Genomic DNA, 24,076 nt, shown 5'->3' with positions numbered 1-24,076 from the left:
GTACTCTGTGCTCTATTATAGAGAGGACATTAAAGTTAGAAGGGTAGATTTATTCAGGAATAAGAAACTATAATTATGCACATAGATTTGAGGTACTGGGACTATTTTGTCTAGAGCAAAAAGGGTTAGGAGGAGATTTAATAGAGGCTGGTAAAGTTATGAAGGATTTGAGTATTGTGAATAGGGAAAGTTGATTTCCTCTGGTTTGGAATGAGTAACAGGTGGTTAGAAGTTTAAATGGTTATTGGCAGTGCATTAAATGGAAGTGTCAGTATAGACAGGTAAACGTTTGCACAAAACAATCTAAACATTGGAAGTGCAATATGTTTTTGTCACTGTGACCATTTTATTATACATCAAAAATGGGAAGTGAATCATAGAAGTATATAATTGTCAGAGCACACGGGGTGCCATTCGGCCCAGTATTTCCATGCTGACTCTCTTCAAGAGAAGTTCACTGAGTGACATTCTTTGGCCTTCTCCTCACATTCTTCCTTTTCAGGTAATAATCCAATTCCCTCGACAATACCTTGATTGAACTGCCTCCACCACACTATCAGGCAGTATATTCCAGATCCTAACTACTCGCAGCATGAAGTGTTCGTTTACCTGAAATCTGTGCCTTCTTGGTCTTTCGGCTATTTAAAAAAAAATCTTTCATGAGGCGTTGATGGCAAGCCCAGCATTTATTACCCATCCCTAATTGACCATTTCAGAGTATTTAGTGGTCAATCGCATTGCTATGAATCTGGAGTCACATGCAGACCAGACCAGGATGGCAGATTTCCTCCCCTGAAGGACATTCAATTTTTTAAATGACAATCGACAATGGTTTTATCGTCATCATTAGACTCTTAATTCAAGATTTGTTTTTTGAATTCAAATTCCACGACCTGCGGGATTTGAACCTGGGTCCCCAGACAAACATGAGAATATATTGTACAGCGGCAAAGTGGTTCTAAAAAATCTGGGTCTCTGGATTACTAGTTCAGTGACATTACCACTACGCCTTTGGCTCCCCATAATGGAAACAATTTCTCTCCATCTACTGCATCCTGACCCCTCAATGTTTGAACACCTCTCTGAAATTTCCTTTTATAATGGCCGGCACGGTAGCACAGTTGCTTTACATCGCCAGGGTCTCCGGTTCGATCTCCGGCTTGGGTCACTGTCTGTGTGGAGTTTGCACAATTTCCCTGTGTCTGCGTGGTTTTTGTCCAGGTGCTCCGATTTCCTCCCTTGTCAGCAGATTTAATGTTTCTTTTGTTTCTTTGTATATTTACCATCCCCTATTGCTTAGTGATATCAGTCACTGGTGCTGCCTTACCTGGACATTTTCACCATTGTTGGTGGAAATTTTTCTCATTAAGTGCGGTCAAACAGTGGATAAAGTATGAGCTGTCTGCAATATGCAGCACCTGATATTTAATAACATTGCCTGCAAAGGAACGGATCTACAGGCGCTGTGCATAACAGGCGATCGATCTGATGTCACCCATTTTTGGCCAGATCACTGGAGACATACCTCTACCTCTTTGATTTTGTTTCAGATTTCAGGCAGTTTTAGTTTTTGTCAAAACATGACGCATTTGTTATGAATGAAACATAGAAACAGGCAACGTGTATAATTGGTAAAAGCAGAATGTGATTCCCACTGCCAAGAACACCATGAGTGACACGTGCCCACTTCCAACTAGGCCCCAGGGCGGAGGGCCCTGCTTTGCCCGCCACGTCATCAGAGTGCGCCGCCGCACCTGCTGCTGGCTGTTCGACACCGCCCGTCGCTGTCAGCGGGAGGGATGGAGAGCGGCGGCGAGAACGAACAACAGCACCAGCAGAGGAAGAAAATGACCTCGGAGCGGAGAAAGGCCGAGCTCCGCCGGAGGAAGCTGCTGCTGAACTCGGAAGAGCGGCTGAACCGAATCATGGGTTTCAGCAAGAGCGGGGCGGGTGAGTGGGCGTAGGGCTTGCGGCCTAATCCTGCCCCAGCCCCTTAGCAACCGGCTCGGCAGGAACAAGCAGCGCCCGGCGCAATCCATACAGTGGAGGGGAGGCAGTAAACGCAGCGGGGAGGGCAACACACACTGGGCGAAGACAAATTCCCTCTGCCCCGCTCCACCCCGGCAGCACGGATCAGAGGCAGCCGCTGCACCTACTGTCCCCCATTAAATACGATGCAAAACAAAGCAACAGCAGCCACTAAGGTTGAAACCGACCCAGTCAAGGGCGGGGCGGGAGTGAGCCTGTCGAGAGTAGCTAGGCAAAGGTATTAAATCCTGGTACCAACGCCCGAGAGGAGGTGACGATGGTTAAGATTTTTAAAATCATTCTGAATGATCAATGGCCGATTGTCCTCGACCGCCCGTGTGCGGTGCGGATGCGTTATAATAGACAGCGTGTTACTGTATACACCACAGGATGCAGGGAAGCATAAATTATTTTGTTTCTTTAATCTGGCATTCTGCAGAAAGAAACCTAATTTGTGGGGATGGTGAGGCTGAAGAGGACAGTGGGGGGCATGGGGTGGGGCAATATTTATTTGTATCTTCTCTGGGTGCTGGAGGGAGCATGGGGTGAGGCAATATTTATTTCTATGTTCTCTGGGTGCAGGATGAGAGTTTGAAGAAGGTCACATTTTTTTAAATGGCTAAATTAAATACTGCCTGGATGGTGATTGCGTTAATTCAACAGAGGCTGGAGGTGTATTCATTACAGTCTGACATTTCACCATCACTTTGGGAGGAGTGAATCTAAACTTTTGAGAGGTTGATAATGACATTGTGATTATATTGCAATTGTTTTAGAGTCCGTGTTTTACAGCACAGAAGGAGGCCCATCATGTCTGTGCCGGTCATCAAGCTCCTATCTATTCTAATCCCATTTTCCAGCACTTGGCCCGTAGCCTAGGCGTTTCAAGTGCTCATCTAAATGCTTCTTAAATGTTGAGGGTTCGTGCCTCTTCTGCCACCTTGTCAGGCAGTAAGTTCCAGATTCCCACTACCCTCTGGGTGAATACTTTTTTTCTCTCACATCTCCTCTAAATCTCCTGCCCAATACCTCAAATCTATGCCTCCTGGTTATTGACCCCGTAACTAACGGTAGATAGAAACATTTTCCCTGTCTATGTCCTTCATAATTTTATACACCTCATCAGGTCCTCCTTCAGCCTTCTCTGCTTTAAGGAGAACAACCCAGCCTAACCAGCCTCCCATCATAGATGAAACATTCCAGCCCAGGCAGCATCATGGTGAATCTCCTCTGTAGCCTTTTCTACTGCAACCACACCCTTCCTATAGTGTGGTGACCAGAACTGCGCACGGTACTCTAACTGTGGCCTAACGATTGTTTTATACAGCTCCATAATAACCTCCCTGCTCTCATATTCCATGTCTCGGCTAATAAAGACAAGCATCCCATATGCCTCCTTAACCGCAGCACGGTGGCGCAGTGGTTAGCACTGCTGCCTCACGGTGCTGAGGACCCGGGTTCGATCCCGTCCCCAGGTCACTAGCCATGTGGAGTTTGCACATTCTTCCCATGTCTGCGTGGATCTCACCGCCACAACCAAAAACGATGCACAGGGTAGGTGAATTGGTCATGCTAAATTGCCTCTTAATTGGGGGGGGGGGGGGAATAAAGGAATTGGGTACTCTAAAAACATTTTTTTTAAAATCTATCTGCCCTGCTGCCTTCTGGGACCTGTGAACATACACCTCAATGGTCCTCTGTACTTCCTCGTGTCCTACCATTCATTGTGTATTCTCTTGCCTTGTCAGTCCTCCCAAAGTGTATCACCTCTCAATTTTCAGGGTTAAATTCCATTTTACACTGTTCTGCCCATCTGACCAGTCCGTCTATGTCACCCTGTAATCTAAGGTGTTCCTTCCTGCTATTTACCACACCACCAATTTTTGTGTCACCTGCGAACTTACTGATCATACCGCCCACATTCCCGTCTAAATCATTTTTTAAAAAAAGTATGTTTTATTGAAATTTTTTTCCCAAACAACAATTTTTCCCCTCCTACAAAGCAAACGCAACAATAACAATACAGACATTTTTAACAATACACAAGTAACAAAACCCCTTTATCTTTGACCTAAACTAAACTAACCCCCCTCCCCCCCCCCCCCCCCCCCCCCCTTCCCCCTGGGTTGCTGCTGCTGGTCATCTGTCTTCCCTCTAACGTTCCCCTAGGTAGTCGAGAAATGGCTGCCACCGCCTGGTGAACCCTTGAGCCGATCCTCTCAGGGCAAACTTTATCTGCTCCAGTTTAATGAACCCCGCCATATCATTTACCCAGGCCTCCAGTCCGGGGGGTTTCGCCTCCTTCCACATGAGTAGGATCCTGCGCCGGGCTACTAGGGACGCAAAGGCCACAACGTCGGCCTCTTTCGCCTCCTGCACTCCCGGCTCTTCCGCAACTCCAAATAGAGCTAACCCCCAGCCTGGTTTGACCCGGGCCTTCACCACCTGCGAAATCACTCCCGTCACTCCCTTCCAATACCCTTCCAGTGCCGGGCACGCCCAAAACATATGTGCGTGGTTTGCCGGGCTCCCGCCACACCTCCCACATTTGCCCTCCACTCCAAAGAACCTGCTCAATCTTGCTCCCGTTATGTGTGCTCTATGTAGCACCTTAAATTGAATCAGGCTAAGCCTGGCGCATGAGGAAGAGGAATTTACCCTGCTTAGGGCATCAGCCCACATACCCTCCTCTATCTCCTCCCCTAATTCTTCCCACTTTCCTTTTAGTTCGCCCACCGACTCCTCCCCCTCTTCCCTCATCTCTCTATAAATCTCTGACACCTTGCCCTCTCCGACCCACGCCCCTGAAAGCACCCTGTCCTGTATCCCCTGTGTCGGGAGCAACGGAAATTCCCTCACCTGTTGTCTAGTAAACGCCCTCACCTGCATATATCTCAAGAAATTTCCCCGGGGCAACTTATACTTTTCCTCCAATGCTCCCAAGCTCGCAAAAGTCCCATCTATAAATAAATCTCCCACCCTCCTAATTCCCAACTGGTACCAGCTCTGAAATCCTCCATCCATTCTTCCTGGGGCGAACCTATGGTTGTTCCTGATAGGGGACCCCACCAGGGCACCCCGCACCCCTCTCTGTCGCCTCCACTGTCCCCAGATATTCAGTGTTGCCGCCACCACCGGGTTCGTGGTAAACCTTTTAGGTGAGAACGGTAGCGGCGCCGTTACCAGCACCTCTAAACTCGTCCCTTTACAGGACTTTCTCTCCAGTCTTTTCCACACCGCTCCCTCACCCTCCATCATCCATCTACGTATCATTGCCACATTGGCGGCCCAATAGTAATCGCCCAAGTTCGGTAGTGCCAATCCTCCTCTGTCCCTACTACGCTGAAGGAACCCCCTCCTTACTCTCGGGACTTTCCCTGCCCACACGAAGCTCGTGATGCTCCTGTCTATTTTATTAAAAAAGGTCTTGGTGATTAATATAGGGAGACATTGAAATACAAATAAGAACCTCGGGAGGACCATCATCTTAATTGCTTGCACCCTGCCCGCCAGCGATAGAGGCTGCATGTCCCACCTCTTGAAGTCCTCCTCCATTTGTTCTACCAGCCGTGTCAGATTAAGTCTGTGCAAGGTTCCCCAGCTCCTAGCGATCTGAATCCCCAGGTATCGGAAGTTTCTTTCCACTTTCCTTAGCGGCAAGCCTTCTATCTCTCTACTCTGGTCCCCTGGATGTATCACAAATAATTCACTCTTCCCCATGTTTAGCCTATACCCCGAGAATTCCCCGAACCCCCTCAAAATTCGCATAACCTCTATCATCCCCCCCCCCGCTGGGTCCGACACTTATAACAATAGGTCATCCGCGTATAACGAGACTCGGTGTTCTTCTCCCCCTCTAATCACCCCTCTCCATTTCCTGGAGTCTCTCAACGCCATGGCCAGAGGTTCAATTGCCAACGCGAACAACAATGGAGACAGCGGGCATCCCTGTCTTGTTCCCCTATATAGTCGGAAATACTCCGATCTATGTCGACCTGTAACTACGCTTGCCGTTGGAGCCCCATAAAGAAGTCTAACCCAGCTAATAAACCCGTTCCCAAACCTCCTTAACACTTCCCATAAATACTCCCACTCCACCCTATCAAATGCCTTCTCTGCGTCCATTGCCGCCACTATCTCTGCCTCCCCCTCCACTGAGGGCATCATTATCACCCCTAATAGTCGTCGCACGTTAACATTCAGTTGTCTCCCTTTTACGAACCCTGTCTGGTCTTTGTGCACCACCCCCGGGACACAGTCCTCTATCCTCGATGCCAGTACCTTTGCCAGCAATTTGGCGTCCACGTTCAATAGTGAAATAGGTCTATAGGACCCGCACTGCAACGGATCTTTGTCCCTCTTCAAAATTAGCGATATCGTCGCCTCCGACATCGTCGGGTGTAGAGTCCCCCCTTCCCTGGCCTCATTGAACGTCCTCGCCATCAACGGGGCCAACAAGTCCACATATTTTCTGTAATATTCCACTGGGAACCCGTCTGGCCCCGGGGCCTTCCCTGCTTGCATGCTTCCCAGTCCCTTAATGACCTCGTCCACCTCAATCGGTGCCCCCAGGCCTACCACCTCCTGCTCCTCCACTTTCGGGAACCTCAATTGGTCCAGGAACTGCCGCATCCCCTCCTCTCCCTCTGGGGGTTGAGACCTATACAGTTCCTCATAAAAGGTCTTGAACACCTCATTTATCTTTCCTGCCCTTCGCACCGTGTCTCCCCTTTCGTCTCTAATTCCTCCTATCTCCCTCGCTGCTGCCCTCTTTCGCAATTGATGAGCCAACAGGCGACTAGCCTTTTCCCCATATTCATACCTCCTCCCCTGTGCCTTCCTCCACAGTACCTCCGCCTTTCTGGTGGTCAGAAGGTCAAACTCCGTCTGGAGTTGTCTCCTCTCCCTGTACAATTCCTCCTCCGGGGTCTCTGCAAATTCCCTGTCCACCCTTAAAATCTCCCCCAGTAATCTTTCCCTTTCCTTGGCCTCTGTTTTCCTTTTGTGGGCCCCAATAGAGATCAGCTCTCCTCTGACCACCGCTTTTAGTGCTTCCCAAACCACTCCCACAGGGACCTCGCCGTCGTCATTGACCTCCAGGTATCTCTCAATACACCCCCGCACTCTTGCACACACTCCCTCATCCGCCATCAGTCCCACATCTAATCGCCAGAGTGTTCTCTGCTCCCTTTCCTCTCCTAATTCCAGGTCCACCCAATGTGGGGCATGATCTGAAACCGCTATGGCTGAGTACTCAGCTTCTTCCACCCTAGAGATCAACGACCTTCCCAAAACAAAAAAATCTATCCGGGAGTACACTTTATGGACATGGGAGAAGAAGGAAAACTCCCTAGCCCTAGGTCTAAGAAATCGCCATGGATCCACTCCCACCATTTGGTCCATAAACCCCTTAAGTACCTTGGCCGCTGCCGGCCTTCTTCCGGTCCTTGAGCTGGATCTATCTAGCCCCGGGTCCAGCACCGTATTAAAGTCCCCTCCTAAAATCAAGTTTCCTACCTCCAGGTCCGGTATACGCCCCAGCATCCGTCTCATAAATCCCGCATCGTCCCAGTTTGCGGCATACACATTAACCAACACGACCTCCATTCCCTCCAGCCTGCCACTCACCATTACATATCTACCTCCGCTATCTGCTACGATGTTCTTTGCTTCAAATGCTACCTGTTTCCCCACCAAAATGGCCACCCCTCTATTCTTTGCGTCCAGTCCTGAGTGGAACACCTGTCCCACCCATCCTTTCCTTAACCTAATTTGGTCCGCCACCTTTAGGTGCGTCTCTTGGAGCATAACCACGTCTGCCCTTAGTCCTTTCAAATGCGCGAGCACTCGGGCCCTTTTTATCGGTCCGTTCAGGCCTCTCACGTTCCACGTGATCAGCCTCACTCGGGGGCTACCTGCCCCCCTCCCGTGTCGACTAGCCATTACCTTCTCTAGGCCAGTCCCATATCCCGCCTCCGCGCTCCCGCTCGCTCCCCCAGCGTCGCACACCATCCCCGCCCACCCACTCTTTAGCCATTTCCTTTTGGATTTCCGCAGCAGCAACCAGTTGTCCCCCCCCCGCTAGATCTCTTTCTAGCATGATTGCTCCCCCCATATTACTTCCGTAAGTCAGCTGACTTCAACTGACCCCGGCTACTCCTGCTCACTCCTCGACCCCCCCGTGTGGGGAACTCCCATCCGCCTTGCGCCTGTCTTCCTGCCTTATTCTTTCTGGCGCGGGAACATCCCTTTACCTGACCCGCCTCTTATGGCGCAGCTCCCTTTCCCCTCCCCCTCCCCTTCCCCATTCTCCAACTATGTCCCGTCTTTCCCCCCTCACCGGCGCCCACATTTCCCCAATGTCTCCCCCCTTCCCAATTTACTTCTCAATTAACTTCAACCATAACATTAACAATAACATTTCCTGCAGCATCAGTCCCTCAGTTCCGATCCAATTTCTCTTCTTTGATGAAGGTCCATGCTTCCTCCGCCGTCTCAAAATAATGGTGTCTCTCCTGATACGTGACCCATAGTCTTGCCGGCTGCAGCATCCCGAACTTCACCTTCCTTTTATGCAACACCTCTTTGGCTCGGTTGAAGCTCGCCCTCCTTCTCGCCACCTCCGCACTCCAATCCTAGTATACCCGTACCACTGCATTCTCCCATCTGCTACTCCGCACCTTTTTAGCCCATCTCAGGACCTCTTCTCTATCCTTAAGGCGGTAAAATCGCACGATTATCGCCCTGGGTGGTTCTCCCACTTTTGGTCTTCTCGCCGGAATCCGATTTGCCCACTCCACCTCCAAGGGGCCCGTAGGGGCCTCAGCACCCATCAGTGAGCTCAGCATTGTACTTGCGTACGCTCCACAGTCCACTCCTTCCACACCCTCAGGGAGACCCTGTATCCGAAGGTTCTTCCTTCGCGCTCCATTTTCTAGGGCTTCGATCCTTTCAGTACACTTTTTATGAAGTGCCTCGTGCGTCTGTGTCTTAACCGCCAGGCCCAGGATCTCGTCCTCAATATCTGTCACCTTCTGCTCCACCACGCGGAGCTCTGTCTCCTGGGTCTTTAATGTCTCCTTGAGCCCCTCAATTGCCTGTAGCAACGGGGTCAGCACCTCCCTTTCAGCAGCTCCACGCACTGTCTCACAATTTCATCCTGCTCAGGCCCCCATGTCGCCTGCGCTTTCTCCGCCGCCATCTTGTACTTCTCTCTTTCTGACCCTTTGGTCGACGATTCCTCGCGCTGCAGCCGCCGCCGCCGGTTTTTCCCTCCTTCGTTTGGGGGGGGACTCCCTTCTCACACACCCCACACCGGGTTGCGTCGTCGAAAAATTCCCCGTTGGGGCTCTTAAAAGAGACCGACGGTCCGTCGGAGCTGGAGCCGCCGAAGCGTGCGGCTAGCTAGGCATCACCGCAACCGGAAGTCCCTTCAGTGGCCTTGATGAGGTCTTTTCACAGTTGTTCCCTCTGCTGCTAGAATTCACCTTTGATACAGGCCCTCAGGTCAGCTTGCAGCTTTAAGCTTGCCCTTCCCCCGCCTGCATGCTGGAAGAGGCCCTGTTTATCCTGCAGTTGCAGCCAAATCGTTTACTGTTTCTGCCGTGTCTGGCAACCCAGAGACATACCCTTCCTGGGGGACACTGTCGGGGGAATATTGCAGCCTTCTTCCCACACCGGGAAATGTCAAACAAATGCCGTGGGGGCCCTGTAAAAGAGCCCAAAAGTCCGTTCCAAGCAGGAGCTGCCGAATATGCGACCTAGCTCTGCATAGCCGCACCCGGAAGTCTCCCGTCTAGATCATTAATGTACACTACAAACAGCAAGAGACCCAACACCGATCCTTGCAGTATACCAGTGAACACAGACTTCCAGTTACAAAAGCAACTCCGCCTCCACCAAGCCAAATTTGGATTCAAATTGCCAAAATTACCCTGGATCTCATGGGCTTTTAGCTTCTTGATCAGTCTCCCATGTGGGACACTGTCAAAAGCCTAACTGAAGTCCATATAGACTACATCAACTGCATTGCCCTGAACTACACTCCTAGTTATCTCCTTGTAAAATTCAATCAACTTTGTTAGACATGATATCCCCCCTTCACAAAGCCATGCTGACAACACTTGATTCAGTAAGTTTTAAAGTGCTGGTGGATAAGGATAAGAGTGGTCCGAGGATGAATGTGCTAAATTGGGGGAAGGCTAATTATAACGATATTAGGCGGGAACTGAAGAACATAGATTGGGGGCGGATGTTTGAGGGCAAATCAACATCTGACATGTGGGAGGCTTTCAAGTGTCAGTTGAAAGGAATTCAGGACCGGCATGTTCCTGTGAGGAAGAAGGATAAATACGGCAATTTTCGGGAACCTTGGATAACGAGAGATATTGTAGGCCACGTGAAAAAGGAGGCATTTGTCAGGGCTAAAAGGCTGGGAACAGACAAAGCCTGTGTGGAATATAAGGAAAGTAGGAAGGAACTTAAGCAAGGAGTCAGGAGGGCTAGAAGGGGTCACGAAAAGTCATTGGCAAATAGGGTTAAGGAAAATCCCAAGGCTTTTTACACGTACATAAAAAGCAAGAGGGTAGCCAGGGAAAGGGTTGGCCCACTGAAGGATAGGCAAGGGAACCTATGTGTGGAGCCAGAGGAAATGGGCGAGGTATTAAATGAATACTTTGCATCAGTATTCACCAAAGAGAAGAAATTGGTAGATGTTGAGTCTGGAGAAGGGGGTGTAGATTGCCTGGGTCACATTGAGATCCAAAAAGACGAGGTGTTGGGTGTCTTAAAAAATATTAAGGTAGATAAGTCCCCAGGGCCTGATGGGATCTACCCCAGAATACTGAAGGAGGCTGGAGAGGAAATTGCTGAGGCCTTGACAGAAATCTTTGGATCCTCACTGTCTTCAGGTGATGTCCCGGAGGACTGGAGAATAGCCAATGTTGTTCCTCAGTTTAAGAAGGGTAGCAAGGATAATCCAGGGACCTACAGGCCAGTGAGCCTTACTTCAGTGGTAGGGAAATTATTGGAGAGAATTCTTCGAGACAGGATCTACTCCCATTTGGAAGCAAATGGATGTATTAGTGAGAGGCAGCATGGTTTTGTGAAGGGGAGGTCGTGTCTCACTAACTTGATAGAGTTTTTCGAGGAGGTCACTAAGATGATTGCTGCATGTAGGGCAGTGGATGTTGTCTATATGGACTTCAGTAAGGCCTTTGACAAGGTCCCTCATAGTAGACTAGTACAAAAGGTGAAGTCACACGGGATCAGGGGTGAGCTGGCAAGGTGGATACAGAACTGGCTAGGTCATAGAAGGCAGAGAGTAGCAATGGAAGGATGCTTTTCTAATTGGAGGGCTGTGACCAGTGGTGTTCCACAGGGATCAGTGCTGGGACCGTTGCTGTTTGTAGTATATATAAATGATTTGTAGGAAAATGTAACTGGTCTGATTAGTAAGTTTTCAGACGACACAAAGGTTGGTGGAATTGCAGATAGCGATGAGGACTGTCAGAGGATACAGCAGGATTTTGATTGTTTGGAGACTTGGCGGAGAGATGGCAGACGGAGTTTAATCCAGAGAATGTGAGGTAATGCATTTTGGAAGGTCTAATGCAGGTAGGGAATATACAGTGAATGGTAGAACCCTCAAGAGTATTGAAAGTCAAAAAGATCTAGGAGTACAGGTCCACAGGTCACTGAAAGGGGCAACATAGGTGGAGAAGGTAGTCAAGAAGGCATACGGCATGCTTGCCTTCATTGGCCGGGACATTGAGTATAAGAATTGGCAAGTCATGTTGCAGCTGTATAGAACCTTAGTTAGGCCACACTTGGAGTATAGTGTTCAATTCTGGTCGCCACACTACCAGAAGGATGTGGAGGCTTTAGAGAGGGTGCAGAAGAGATTTACCAGAATGTTGCCTGGTATGGAGTGCATTAGCTATGAGGAGCGGTTGAATAAACTCGGTTTGTTCTCACTGGAACGAAGGAGGTTGAGGGGCGACCTGATAGATGTCTACAAAATTATGAGGGGCATAGGCAGAGTGGATAGTCAGAGGCTTTTCCCCGGGGTAGAGGGGACAATTACTAGGGGGCATAGGTTTAAGGTGAGAGGGGCAAGGTTTAGAGTAGATGTACGAGGCAAGTTTTTTACACAGAGGGTAGTGGGTGCCTGGAACTTGCTACCGGAGGAGGTGGTGGAAGCAGGGACGACAGTGACATTTAAGGGGCATCTTGACAAATACATGAATAGGATGGGAATAGAGGGATACGGACCCAGGAAGTGTAGAAGATTGTAGTTTAGTCGGGCAGCATGGTCGGCACGGGCTTGGAGGGCCGAAGGGCCTGTTCCTGTGCTGTACATTTCTTTGTTCTTTGTTCTAATCCTTACCTCTCCAAGTGAGGATTAATTCTGTCCCTCAGAACTTTTTCCAATAATTTCCCTACTACTAATGCTAGACTCACTGCCTGTAATTACCTGGTTCTTCTCTACTTCTTGAATAATTAGCTGTCCTCCAGTACTCTGGCACCTCACCTGTGGCCAGAGAGGATTTGACAATTGGCATCAGAGCTCCCAGCAATCTCCTGTTCTATGTTCTATAGTGTAGGTGGGCTTTAGAGTGGTTTCACAGGTCGGCGCAACATCGAGGGCCGAAGGGCCTGTACTGCGCTGTAATATTCTATGTTCCTCTCTTGCCTTACACAGCAGCCTCGGATACATCTCATCTGGGCGTGGGAATCTTCTATCCACGTTAAAGTCCTCGAAATTGATAACACCTCCTTTTCAATGCTAATCTGTTCAGTTATATCACAGTCCCCTCCCGTTTTCTATACATACATCGTCCTTTTCATTTAAGGTCACAAATGCAAAATACTCGCCGACCTCATCAACGTGTTTACACATAAGTTGCCACTTTGGTCCCTAATAGGCCCTGGGCTGGATTCTCCATTATTGGGACCATGTCCCCATGTCGGCGTCAAAACCGTGGAGTTTCACTCCGGAAAGTCCTGGAAAAATGCAATACGAATTCATAGCCCTGTAGGGGGCTAGCAGGGACCCGGAGTCAATCATCGCTTTTGCAGCAGATACAGGCCCCAGCACCTCCGGGTCGGAGGCCGTGCATGCACACGGCGGCGGCCTCCAGCGGCCGCACCATGCTCCATGGCGGACTCGGACTGCGGAGCCTGACCCAAGAAAGAGACCCCCCCCAATCGGCCGCGCGCCCGGTCCTCAACCCCCGCACAAGCACTCCCCAGCCGCCTCTGATCGGCCTGCCCCTGACCAGGGCAGCCGCAGACTGAGTCCGCAGCCGCCACGCGAGTATCCTGGCCGGCCGGAGTAGGTTAGTTCCACGCTGTCGGGAACTCGGCCAGTCGGGGGCGGCGAATGTTGGAGTGGGTCTCTGGCAATGGCCCCCGGTGGTGCGACGTACTCCCCGGTGACGCTGCTTTTTGATGCCCGGAGAATCGCCGAACTGGCGGCGGGCCCGATTTCGCCGTCAAACTGGATTCTCCGCCCCGATGCAGCCGCGATTTCAGCGTTGGGGTGCGGAGAATCCAGCCCCCTATTATTTCCCTGGTTACCCTCTTGCCCTTAAAAAAAACTTATAAACACCTAGGGAGTTTCCTTTATTTTCCCCGCCAATGTTTTCACTCTCTTGATTTATTTTTTAATTACCCCACTGCACTTATTTTTATTAAAAACAGCAATTAAGGAGCAATTTAGCATGGCCAATCCATCTACCCTGCACATCTTTGGGTTGTGGGAATGAGACCCACGCCAACTCCACACAGACAATGACCTGGGGCTGGGATCAAACCAGGGTCATCGGTGCTGAGGCAGCAGTGCTAACCATTGCGCCACCATACCGCTCTCCCACTGCACTATCTATATTCCTCTGAGGCATACACTGTTTTCAGGCCTCTGTATCTGCCTTTTTGAATGACTCCCACTGCGCTGATGTTGATTTTCTTACAAGTAGCTGCTCTCAGTCCACTTTGCTCAGATCCTGTATTATCCTATTAAAATCAGCCTTCCCGAATTCAGAACCTTTATTTCCAGTCCATCTTTTCTTTGTCCTTTTCCATAACTACCTTGAATCTTACTCCATTATTGTCACTATCACCAAAATGCTCCCCCATTGACACCTCTGCCACCTGCCTGGCTTCATTCCTTAAAACAAGGTTAAGTACCGCCCCCTCTCATAGGACTTTCTATGTGCTGACCCAAAAAGCTCTCCTGGATACACTTTTAAGAATTCTGGCCCCTCTTAAGCCTTTCACACTCAATCCCAATTAACATTAGGGAAGTTGAAATCACCTATTATTACCCTGTTGTTTTTACACTTCTCTAGACTTGCTTACACATCTGCTCTTCTATCTCTTGCTCAATGTTTGGGGGGCTATAATACACTTCCAGCAGCGTGATTTTTGTTTTTAAGTTCCATTCACATGGCCTCAAATGAGGAACCTGCGAACATATCATCTATCAACTGAAGATTCTATACCCCGGAAGATTGAGCTGCCAGACCTCCCCCTCCCTCAACCTTCTATGATTCTATTTTTAATCTATGATTCTATTTTTAAAAAGCATTTAGATAGTTACATGGGTAAGATGGGTATAGAGGGTTATGGGCCAAGTGCGGGCAACTGGGACTAGCTTAATGGTAAAAACTGGGTGGCATGGACTGGTTGGGCCGAAGGGCCTGTTTCCATGCTGTAAACTTCTATGATTCTATGATTGTCTCTGTGTTGTGGCAATACGTTAGGCTGGAGGATGTTTGCTGTTAGATATAAACATTTTTGATCTGACTTGACTGATGTATCATTTAAGTGCTTACAAGCTAGGGTCTTTAGTTTGTGATGAATTCTGTAACGGAACTTCTTCATAGTGGAGGGTTTTAACCCATTATTTTGGCATTCCTAGCTTAAATCACCACATTTTCAGATTGTTGAACATCCTCATCTGCTGGCTACGTGTTTAGCTGTTGCATGGAAACATAATTATTTTCTTTTCCACAGGTGATGCACAAGTAAAAGAAAATGCTTTAAAATTAGGGCCTGTTGACAAGGAAAATGGTGGGCAGCACCTGACAGCCCCCAGAAGGATGCAGACTAATTGAAGGAGGAGGTTAACAGGCAGATATGATAGCAGGATTGCCAGTGTCCTGGGTTTCTTTTCTCCTCAAATCTGAAAGATGATGCCTGGACCCAAGTCCTAGATACTTCCAATGTTCTCATACTCGAGAAACAGTGAATGCTTCCACACCATGAGGCTTCTTCCAGCTTTGCTTGCTTTCAAAACAACACACCCAGCTTTATTGAATTCCTTCCCCAATACTCTCAGCAATTATCTACATGGTACTGCCAGATCCTAGGTTCTTTTTCCTGTACATCCAGATCCCAAACTGACCTAATGTTGATCAGTCCGTATGGGGCTGTTTAGCACAGTGCTAAATCGCTGGCTTTGAAAGCAGACCAAGGCAGGCCAGCAGCACAGTTCAATTCCCGTAACAGCCTCCCCTACAGGCGCCGGAATGTGGCGACTAGGGGCTTTTCACAGTAACTTAATTTGAAGCCTACTGGTGACAATAAGCGATTTTCATTTCATTTCATTTCATGCTTGATAATACTTTATAGCATTACATCTTTATTCATAAACCTCCTGACTCATTCTAACCAATGCAGTGAGGTATTAGATATTCAATAAATAGTCTTGTATCTAGTGCTTCATTTAACACCTATTACCTGTGTCTTGATTGTATTATTTATGGACAATGTCTGTTGTTACATTAAATTACTTAAGGTATATCTCTTAGATATACGAGAATAACTAAGTTATTGGAAATCTGATCGAGAAAAGAAAAATCTGGAAACAGGTTATAAATCAGCATCCATAAATATAGAGGAGAAGCAGCTTGTGTAAATCAGTGATTTAAATCTGGTATACGTGCCTGAAACATCAGAACCTGTTTTTCCTTTTCCGGATATTTCCACAGTGTTTGTACGCTTATCACTACACATACAGCTCCTCGTAACACTGATGCTTTTGCTCAGCTGTGGAATTTCATAGAATGATTCAACATGCCATATAACAATTTCTCTGTGGCGGTTATCTGGTCACATGCAACAGTCTTAATCCTCTCTGTCCACTCTATTTGGATATTCCTTTATCCACCTTTCCTTTAACCACTTTCCCATTTAAAAAAAACAAACTGGAATAATTTCTGTTTTAACACGCTAACTCTGGATGTGCATTCCATGTATTTCCTGGTTTTAGATCCCCTCAGCCTCTGAAGCAGCCTTGAGAATTGCATCACCCAGCCAGGTCCCTGGATGGGGAACACTGTTTAAAATTTTAGTTTGGTGTGCAGTTTCCTAATTTTTATTTATCTGAGAGAATGTTTTGCACATTTTTCTCTCATTGAAGCAAAATATCAGAATATCAAATTGTCAGATCCCCACTATTTATCACTAGTGGATTCCATTGCAATTCCAGTGAGACCAATGCAATCCTGGCCTGGAAGCTCTGGATGATCAATTTTCATGGACTGGTTTGGACCTAGATTGGTGGTTACTGATTTGCTTGCGCATACACAGCAGATTAGAGTTGCAATGGTAGTGTAAAGCAATTGAGTATGCATCAGAGGGCAGCATGGTGGTGCAGTGGTTAGCACTTCTGCGATCACAGTACCGAGGACCCGGGTTCGATCCCAGCCCCAGGTCACTGTCCAGGAGTTTGCACATTCTCCCCGTGTCTGCGTGTGTCTCACCCCCACAACCCAACAAGATGTGCAGGATAAGTGAATTGGCCATGCTAAATTGCCCCTTAACTGGGAAAAAAAAATTGTGTACTCTAAATTTATTTTAAAAATTGAGTGCATCAGAATACATAAACTACTTGCACCTCTGCATCATTGTTTATATTGTGGGTACAGGAGAGCAGATCATGTGCTGGTGAATCTCGTTGATCGATGTGGCAACCATCTTAATGTTTTAGCTTGACCACTAACTAGATGTAACAAATGACCAACTGCAAATGAATATTAACACTGCTTTTTCTATCATGCACATCATAAATAACCTTCAGAAATATTGCAGAAGTTTAAATAAATAAAATTTTCCAACCCACACTGATTATATGAAAAGCTCTTTGATAACTGGCAGGGCCCTTAGTAAAATTAATACAGTCAGAAGAGCTCTTAGTTAGAGTTAAGACACATTATTGAGGTAGAGTACCAGGAGTTATACTCTGCATCTTAAACAATGCTGATTTGGGATTGGGAAATGCTTGAGAACAAATGTACCTGAACTTCCAAGAATGATTGTGTAAAGAATTCAAGAATGACCTGATGACTTCTAAAAGCTCAACCCAGATGAATGATTCCATGGATTTTAGATGTTGCCAAAAGGAAAAAGAAGTTTAACCTCTCCCATTCTTCCTTCTATTTCAGAAGAGGAGAATCTGGGAGACTCTCTTCCACCATATGAACTGGAGAAAACAGAGACACTGCAGAAATCAGGCCTTTCCAAACGAACTCCAGGAATTCCAAATGATACTGCTGATGGCTCAGTGACATCCATTCATTATAACAATGGAACAGAGTTTCAAGGGCCATATTCTGCAGACAGAAGAGACTCGCTTAACAAAATGAATGAGGCTGACAATGATTTGGGGCAAGGAAGTCGACACCTAGGTAAACCAGATGTACCGGTAGAGCAGGCCCAGCGTGCTCCACGTCGTGGTATTGAGCAGTATATATCCCGATTCGATGAAGCGATGAAACTTAGAAATCAACTGATGAGTGAGAAGTCTGGTCATGAGAATGGAGGCGGGGGTGAAGAGTTTGGTACATTCCGTGTTTTCCGATTAGTTGGGAGTGCTCTGCTAGCCTTGCTCGTTAGAGTCTTTGTATGCAGATATCTGGTGAGTACCGCAGTTGGTTTTTAATATAAAATATTTGCACTTTTGAAGAGAGAATATTTTGTTGTAAACTGTTATAATTTTGATATGTACTTGCAACTTTCCTGCATTGTTGCTTAGCAAGTCAAAAGGACGGGAGCTGCTCATCTCCTGTGGAAAAATGGACCAAAGTTTGCAAGAGATCTCTCAAGAGATTAAGTAAATATTTTGTAATTGGTTCCTGGACAATACATGGTGTTTTCCTTTTTCTATCATTTCATACACCTCGATTACATCACCCCACAGTTTCAAAGAACAAAGAAAAGTACAGCACCGGAACAGGCCCTTCGGCCCTCCAAGCCCGTGCCCATCAAGATGCCCGAACTACAAAAAAACCTTCTGACCTTCTCGGTCCGTATTGCTCTATTTCCTCCCTACTCATGTACTCATCCAGATGCCTCTTAAATGTTGCTAATGTGCCTGCTTCCACCACATCCTCTGGCAGCGCGTTCCAAGCACCCACCACTCTGCATGAAAAGCTTACCCTGCACATTTCCCTTAAACTTTCCCCCTCTCACCTTGAACCTGTGCCCACTTGTAATTGACGCTTCCACCCTTGGAAAAAGCCTCTGACTATCCATCCTGTCCATGCCCCTCATAATTTTGTAGATCTCTATCAGGTCTCCCATCAGCCTCGTCCAGTGAAAACCATCCTAGTTTATTCAACCTCTCCCCATAGCCAACACCCCCAAGACTGGGCAACATCTTGGTGAACCTTCTTTGCTCTCTCTCTCCAAAGCTTCCACGTCCTTCTGATAATGTGGTGACCAGAACTGCACGCAGTACTCCAAATGCGGCCTAATCAAGGTTTTATATAGCTGCAACATGATTTCCCAGCTCCTATACTCAGTGCCCTGGCTGATGAAGGCAAGCATGCCATATGCCTTCTTAATCACCTTGGCCACCTGTGTTACCACTTTTAGGGAACTGTGGACCTGCATGCCCAGATCCCTCTGTTAATGTTCCTAAGGGTTCTGTCATTTACAGTATAAATCATCTAGATTTGATCCTCCAAATGCATCACCTCACATTTGTCTGGATTAAACTCCATCTGCCATTTCTGTGCCCAAGTCTCCAATCTATCTGTACCCTGTTGTATCCTCTGACCATCCTCGGCAATATCAGCAACTCTGACAATATTCATGTCATCCGCAAACTTCCTAATCAGACCACCCACATTTTCCTCCAGATCATTAGAGGTCCCAGCACTGATCCCTGCGGAACACCACTAGCTACAGATCTCCATTCTGCAAAACACCCTTCCACCGCTATTCTCTGTCTTCTATAACCAAGCCAGTTCTGCATCCATCTTGTCAGCCTACCCTGAATCCCATGTGATTTTAGTTTTTGTACCGGTCTGCCATGTGGGACCTTGTCAACACCTTACTAAAGTCCACACAAACTCCATCCACAGCCCTGCCCTCATCAATTTTCTTTGTCACTTCTTCAAAGAACTCAATCAAGTTGGTGAGACATGACCTTCCCCGTACAAAACCATGCTCCATGTCACTAACTTGTCCATTTTCCTCCAAATGTGCATATCCTGTCCCTCGGTATCTTTTCCAAAAGCTTCCCCATCACTGATGTTGGGCTCACCGCCCTATAATTTGCTGTTCACCCTGCTTCCTTTCTTAAACAAGGGAACAATATTGGTATTCGCCAGTTCTCTGGAACCTTGCCTGTGGTCAAGGAGGATGTGAAGATATCGGTTAAGGCCCCAGCTATTTCTTCCCTTGCCTCCTGCAGTAACCTGGGATAGATCCCATCCGGCCCCGGGGATTTGTCTACCTTGATGCAAATTAGGATACTCAACACGTCTCAAGAGCATTCACACACCTATCCCTGGCCTCAGTCTCCTGAGGGTGATTTATGCAAACTTTCCTCCTAATTGAATCCTTTAACACAATATCATTTTGGTGATGATGTATTGCACTCCTGCCAAGGCTGGTATATTCTTCTTGAGCAATGTTGCCTAGGGTGCAATGCAGACTTGCAGATTGAGTTTGACCAAGGCTCAATATAAGTGAAGCATAACTCCCTTCCATGTATATTCCAGCTTCTTTAGGACAAAGGCTGACACTGAAATTATCTTTTTGATTGTACCTGTCCATTAGTTTTTAGTGAAGTATGTATATGGGCATCTATATGCATTTGCTGCTCCACAGTTCAATAATAATAATCTTTATTGTCACAAGTAGGTTTACATTAACACTGCAATGAAGTTACTGTGAAAAGCCCATAGTCGCCACATTCTGGCGCCTGTTCGGTTACACTGAGGGAGAATTCAGAATGTCCAAATTGCCGAACAGCACATCTTTCGGGACTTGTGAGAGGAAACCAGAGCACCCGGAGGAAAGCCAGGCAGAGACGGGGAGAACGTGCAGACTCCGCACAGATAGTGACCCAAGCCAGGAATCGAACCTGGGATCCTGGTGCTGTGAAGCAACAGCGCTAACCACTGCTACCGTGCTTAGAAAATTGTCAGCCTTGGGTCAAGTGTGTGACTGGACACTTCCCTGTTTTGAACTCTTATTTTTTAGAGTTTTGCCTACTAATTTAATCTGTCAATGTGCCTTTTGTAATTTCCTTCTTCCATCTACACTGCTTGTTGTGCTTCCCAAATAAGTGCCATTAGCAGCCTAGGGTATGCATCCTTTACCTGAATTGCTGATAAATATAGTTGAAAGCTGAAGTTCCAGTACAAGTTAATTTGTCAAATCCCACCCATCAGTATGTACTCCTTTATTCTCCACTGCTGAACTAATTTCCAGTCGATGTGGCAAGGATTTTTCTGAATCTGTGCACTTTTGCTTTTGTCAATCTCTTATGTGGAACTTTAGCAAATGTCTTCAGGAAGCCCATGTAGATAATTTAATCTAAACTCCTTTATCTAGTACATGGCTTTAGTATAATACTGCACCTTGTCTTCTTTACTAGGCATCCGTAACTTCCTTAAGCTTGGATCTAGGGGGATTATTTGCTAGAGTGGCTGTGAGGGTTTAAACTAAAAAGGCAGGGGGATGGGAACTTGTGCAAGGAGTCAGAGGAGGGGGAATCTAGTTTCCAGGTTTAAAAGGCATGGGTCTACTGCCTTTTCTGTTGTTGCTGATGTTGCGCAGACAGTTTGAGTTTCTCTAGTCTTGAAATAAGTATAATTTGTTACCTGAAAACAACTTTAGTCATACATCAACTTCTTTTGCCTACTCAGAATGATCTGGAGGTTCAAAATCATGGCTACACGATGGGTAATGGGTGAGTTCTTCACACTTGCTCAGGGTGAATTGATTTCTGTCCAACTCTCATTGTAAGCGTTCGAGGTTGGAGACATAGAATCTGCATGTGTGTTTTGGAAAATCCACAAACAATATCAAGCATAAATACTCCAGATAGGGGTTCCATCTGGGTAAGTCCAGTCAAGCGGGACCTCACCACCCATTGGCATTCAACTAGGAACTTTCTGGAAATTTAAGTAGTCTGCATAGAAATTTCGGAAGTTGGCTAACCCTTGGCGTCCATTCTGTTAAAATAAAATAAAGTACCGGAACAGCATATGCTAAATACAGTTCATGTTTAACGTTATGGATCGGACATCACTTTACTGGACATGACAATATATACAATGAACATTTCAGTCATTGGTGCTAAAAGAGGAAGACAGAGGCAAACAATGGATTGATTCTAGCATAGAAAAAGTCGATGGAAGACTAACGATACAGGAAGGCAATGGCAAAAGTAGCAACCTTGGATTAAACCTGGCCAAGAGATGCGGTGTGTCCTTTGTGTCCTTGAGAAGGTGTATTTTTGCACCAATATGTTGACTTATTTCTACAACTTCATCCTTGTAGGCCAAGCCAGCACACTTTATTTAAAAAAAAAAAAACTTTTTAAATTGAATATTCAAAAATAGGATTGTTTAGAATATGTTTTATAGATCATGTGCACGATTCAGTGGACTTCAAACTAAGTCTGGTTTTGGATGCGTTTGGCGCGGTGTTTCTCGGTGGCTGCAGTGCCGAGACCCACTATTCAGCAGCAATTTGCTGAGTTTTTGGGCCTTGGGGAGTTTCTCCCTGTCGAGGCCACACTTTAGTCGATTTCCTGTTGGCGAGCTGAGGAATAGCTTCTCACAGATCAGTGCGCCATTTCGACCGGCAGCCCCAATCTCTGCAGCCCCTAAAACTCCGCCTTAAGTGGGCACGGTCCTCCCTCTTCCTAGGCCTGACCCTGACAATGCCAGCCTGCCACCCTGGCAGTGCCATGGTGCTTGGGTTGCAGTGCCAGGCTGGAAGTGTCAAGATGCCTGGGTGTTAGGGGTGTGCCAGCCCTGCCCTGCCCCGGCCACCTGGGGGGCTGTAATGGCCTGCAAGACCAGTAGAGATGCCACCACGCCTGGTTCGTGGAAACCAGGGCTAAACTGTGCCCGGTTGAGGTCTCTCAGGCGCAGCCGTTGACTCCTGGGCGCAGGATGAATGCGGCATCCAGGTATTTAAATAAACTTAATGGCTTATTTAAATGTGCAGATCTGCATCGTGCCCAGTGAGGGCGAGATCCTGATCGCACCGGGCATGGCGAGTCTGGTGACTCGCGATTGGCCCGACATGGAGCCCGATTTGGGGCTCTCGTGGAATCAACCGTTGCGCCCAGATCATTTCTGGCAACACGGTGGCTGTAATGCCCCATATCTCTCATAGCACTGTTCATGAAATGTCTGGCTTCTGGACCGGAGCACAGTTATAATGTTTAGCTGCTAATCTCACCTGCCCTTTAAATATTGATTGCTGCAGTTAATCCTGTTAAGAGAAAAATATGTAGATACTAAGTACCTGTTAATGTCAGGCCCAAATCAATCTCTAAACTTCCCTCGCCAACAGAAATCAATCTGGCTGACCTAAACGTGAAATGCTTGATCGTGCTTTTTGCCCTTTTGACACTTTTATGTGGATTGATTCTTTTCAAGTGTGTTAAAATCTGAAAAATGCTAGTTAACAAGTATGAATAATGCATAGTATCTGTTATTTATGATGTAGAAGAATGAATGTGGTGCAGTTACTCAGAATTTAAACAACAACATTTATATTGGGGGGGGGGGGGGGGTCACATGCTGGGAGTGCCTGTGTTTTCATGAGCTCCAGCTCTGCTCAACCTTTAATGTGTCTTTTCATCCTGGTACGCATTTCATATCTACGGTTTCTTTGGACACATGACTCGAGCTATGTCCTGGGAAGTGTTTTGGTCGTGTCTTTGCGAGGAAAAAGCTGAGATAAAAAGCTAAAATACTCACTTGCTCTTGGTGGTTGGGGTGCACCCTGCTTGCAGTGCTGTAATTGCTATTGAGCAGGTCCTAGCCTTGGCAGTGTTGGATGATAGCTGCCAACGAAGATGTTGCCTTGGCTTAAGGTCTTGGCTCTGCGGTGCAGGTCATCAGGGCTTACTTAAGAGAGTTGCAGGATACTTCTATGGAGGCACCCATGAGGAGGCTCTTGCAGTTAAGAGAGCACTTTCTCTGGTGGGGGGGACTGCCTCCGTGTTTTGAGATCCTGCTCCATAACTTTCCATCCATCCTGATGGGTTTGGGAGAAGGGGATCGGGCGGGGTGTACTCCTGTGCCTGGTCCCTGGTGAGAGGCGGCAGACTGGTTACCAAGTCAGTTTGGAAATTGGCTGCCATGTTTCGGTAATCTTGATTTGAAGACTGGGTGCATCAGATTCAATGAAACACAGCGTATCCTGCCTTGAAGGCCCAGGGTCGGTTTGGCCCACCCATCACTGGTCCTGTAGCTTGTCAAGAGGGGTTGTAGGGGCCCAACTAGTCATTCTCTCATCTCCCCCTCCCCCCGGGGGCCAGGGTCAAGGTCGTGGACCACCTGGGCATTGGTGCGATGGCATGGTGAAAGTAATGGTGTCTTGTGCTTCGACCGTTGGAATCCTTGAGAGACCCTGAGGAGTGCTTGCAGACCCTGCTTTATCCTTTGACTCTTTCTTTTGTGTGACCGGCAAGTTGTCTTTATCCTGAGGATTCGTCTGTTATCCTGTGCATTAATCCCCGCCAATCATGTATTTTTATTGCTCATTTTTTCCTACAGAGGAATGC

At 47.3% G+C, this 24,076-nt stretch overlaps 1 protein-coding gene across 1 annotated transcript in view; it reads left to right on the top strand.

Annotated features, from left to right (window-relative positions):
* The first annotated feature begins 1,734 nt into the window (after positions 1 to 1,734).
* camlg (calcium modulating ligand) overlaps positions 1,735 to 24,076 on the top strand; it is a 28,090-nt gene continuing 5,748 nt past the window's right edge. The window contains exons 1-2 of the mRNA XM_072512410.1: positions 1,735 to 1,950; positions 17,478 to 17,950. Of these exons, the coding sequence (XP_072368511.1) occupies positions 1,800 to 1,950; positions 17,478 to 17,950 (624 nt within the window). The 5' untranslated portion in view covers positions 1,735 to 1,799. The remainder of the gene's footprint in view (positions 1,951 to 17,477; positions 17,951 to 24,076) is intronic.

This window comes from Scyliorhinus torazame, chromosome 7, assembly GCF_047496885.1.
Source record: "Scyliorhinus torazame isolate Kashiwa2021f chromosome 7, sScyTor2.1, whole genome shotgun sequence".
NCBI lineage: Eukaryota > Metazoa > Chordata > Chondrichthyes > Carcharhiniformes > Scyliorhinidae > Scyliorhinus > Scyliorhinus torazame.
The sequence above is the reverse complement of the archived record's forward strand: the minus strand, read 5'-3'. Positions and strand labels throughout refer to the sequence as shown.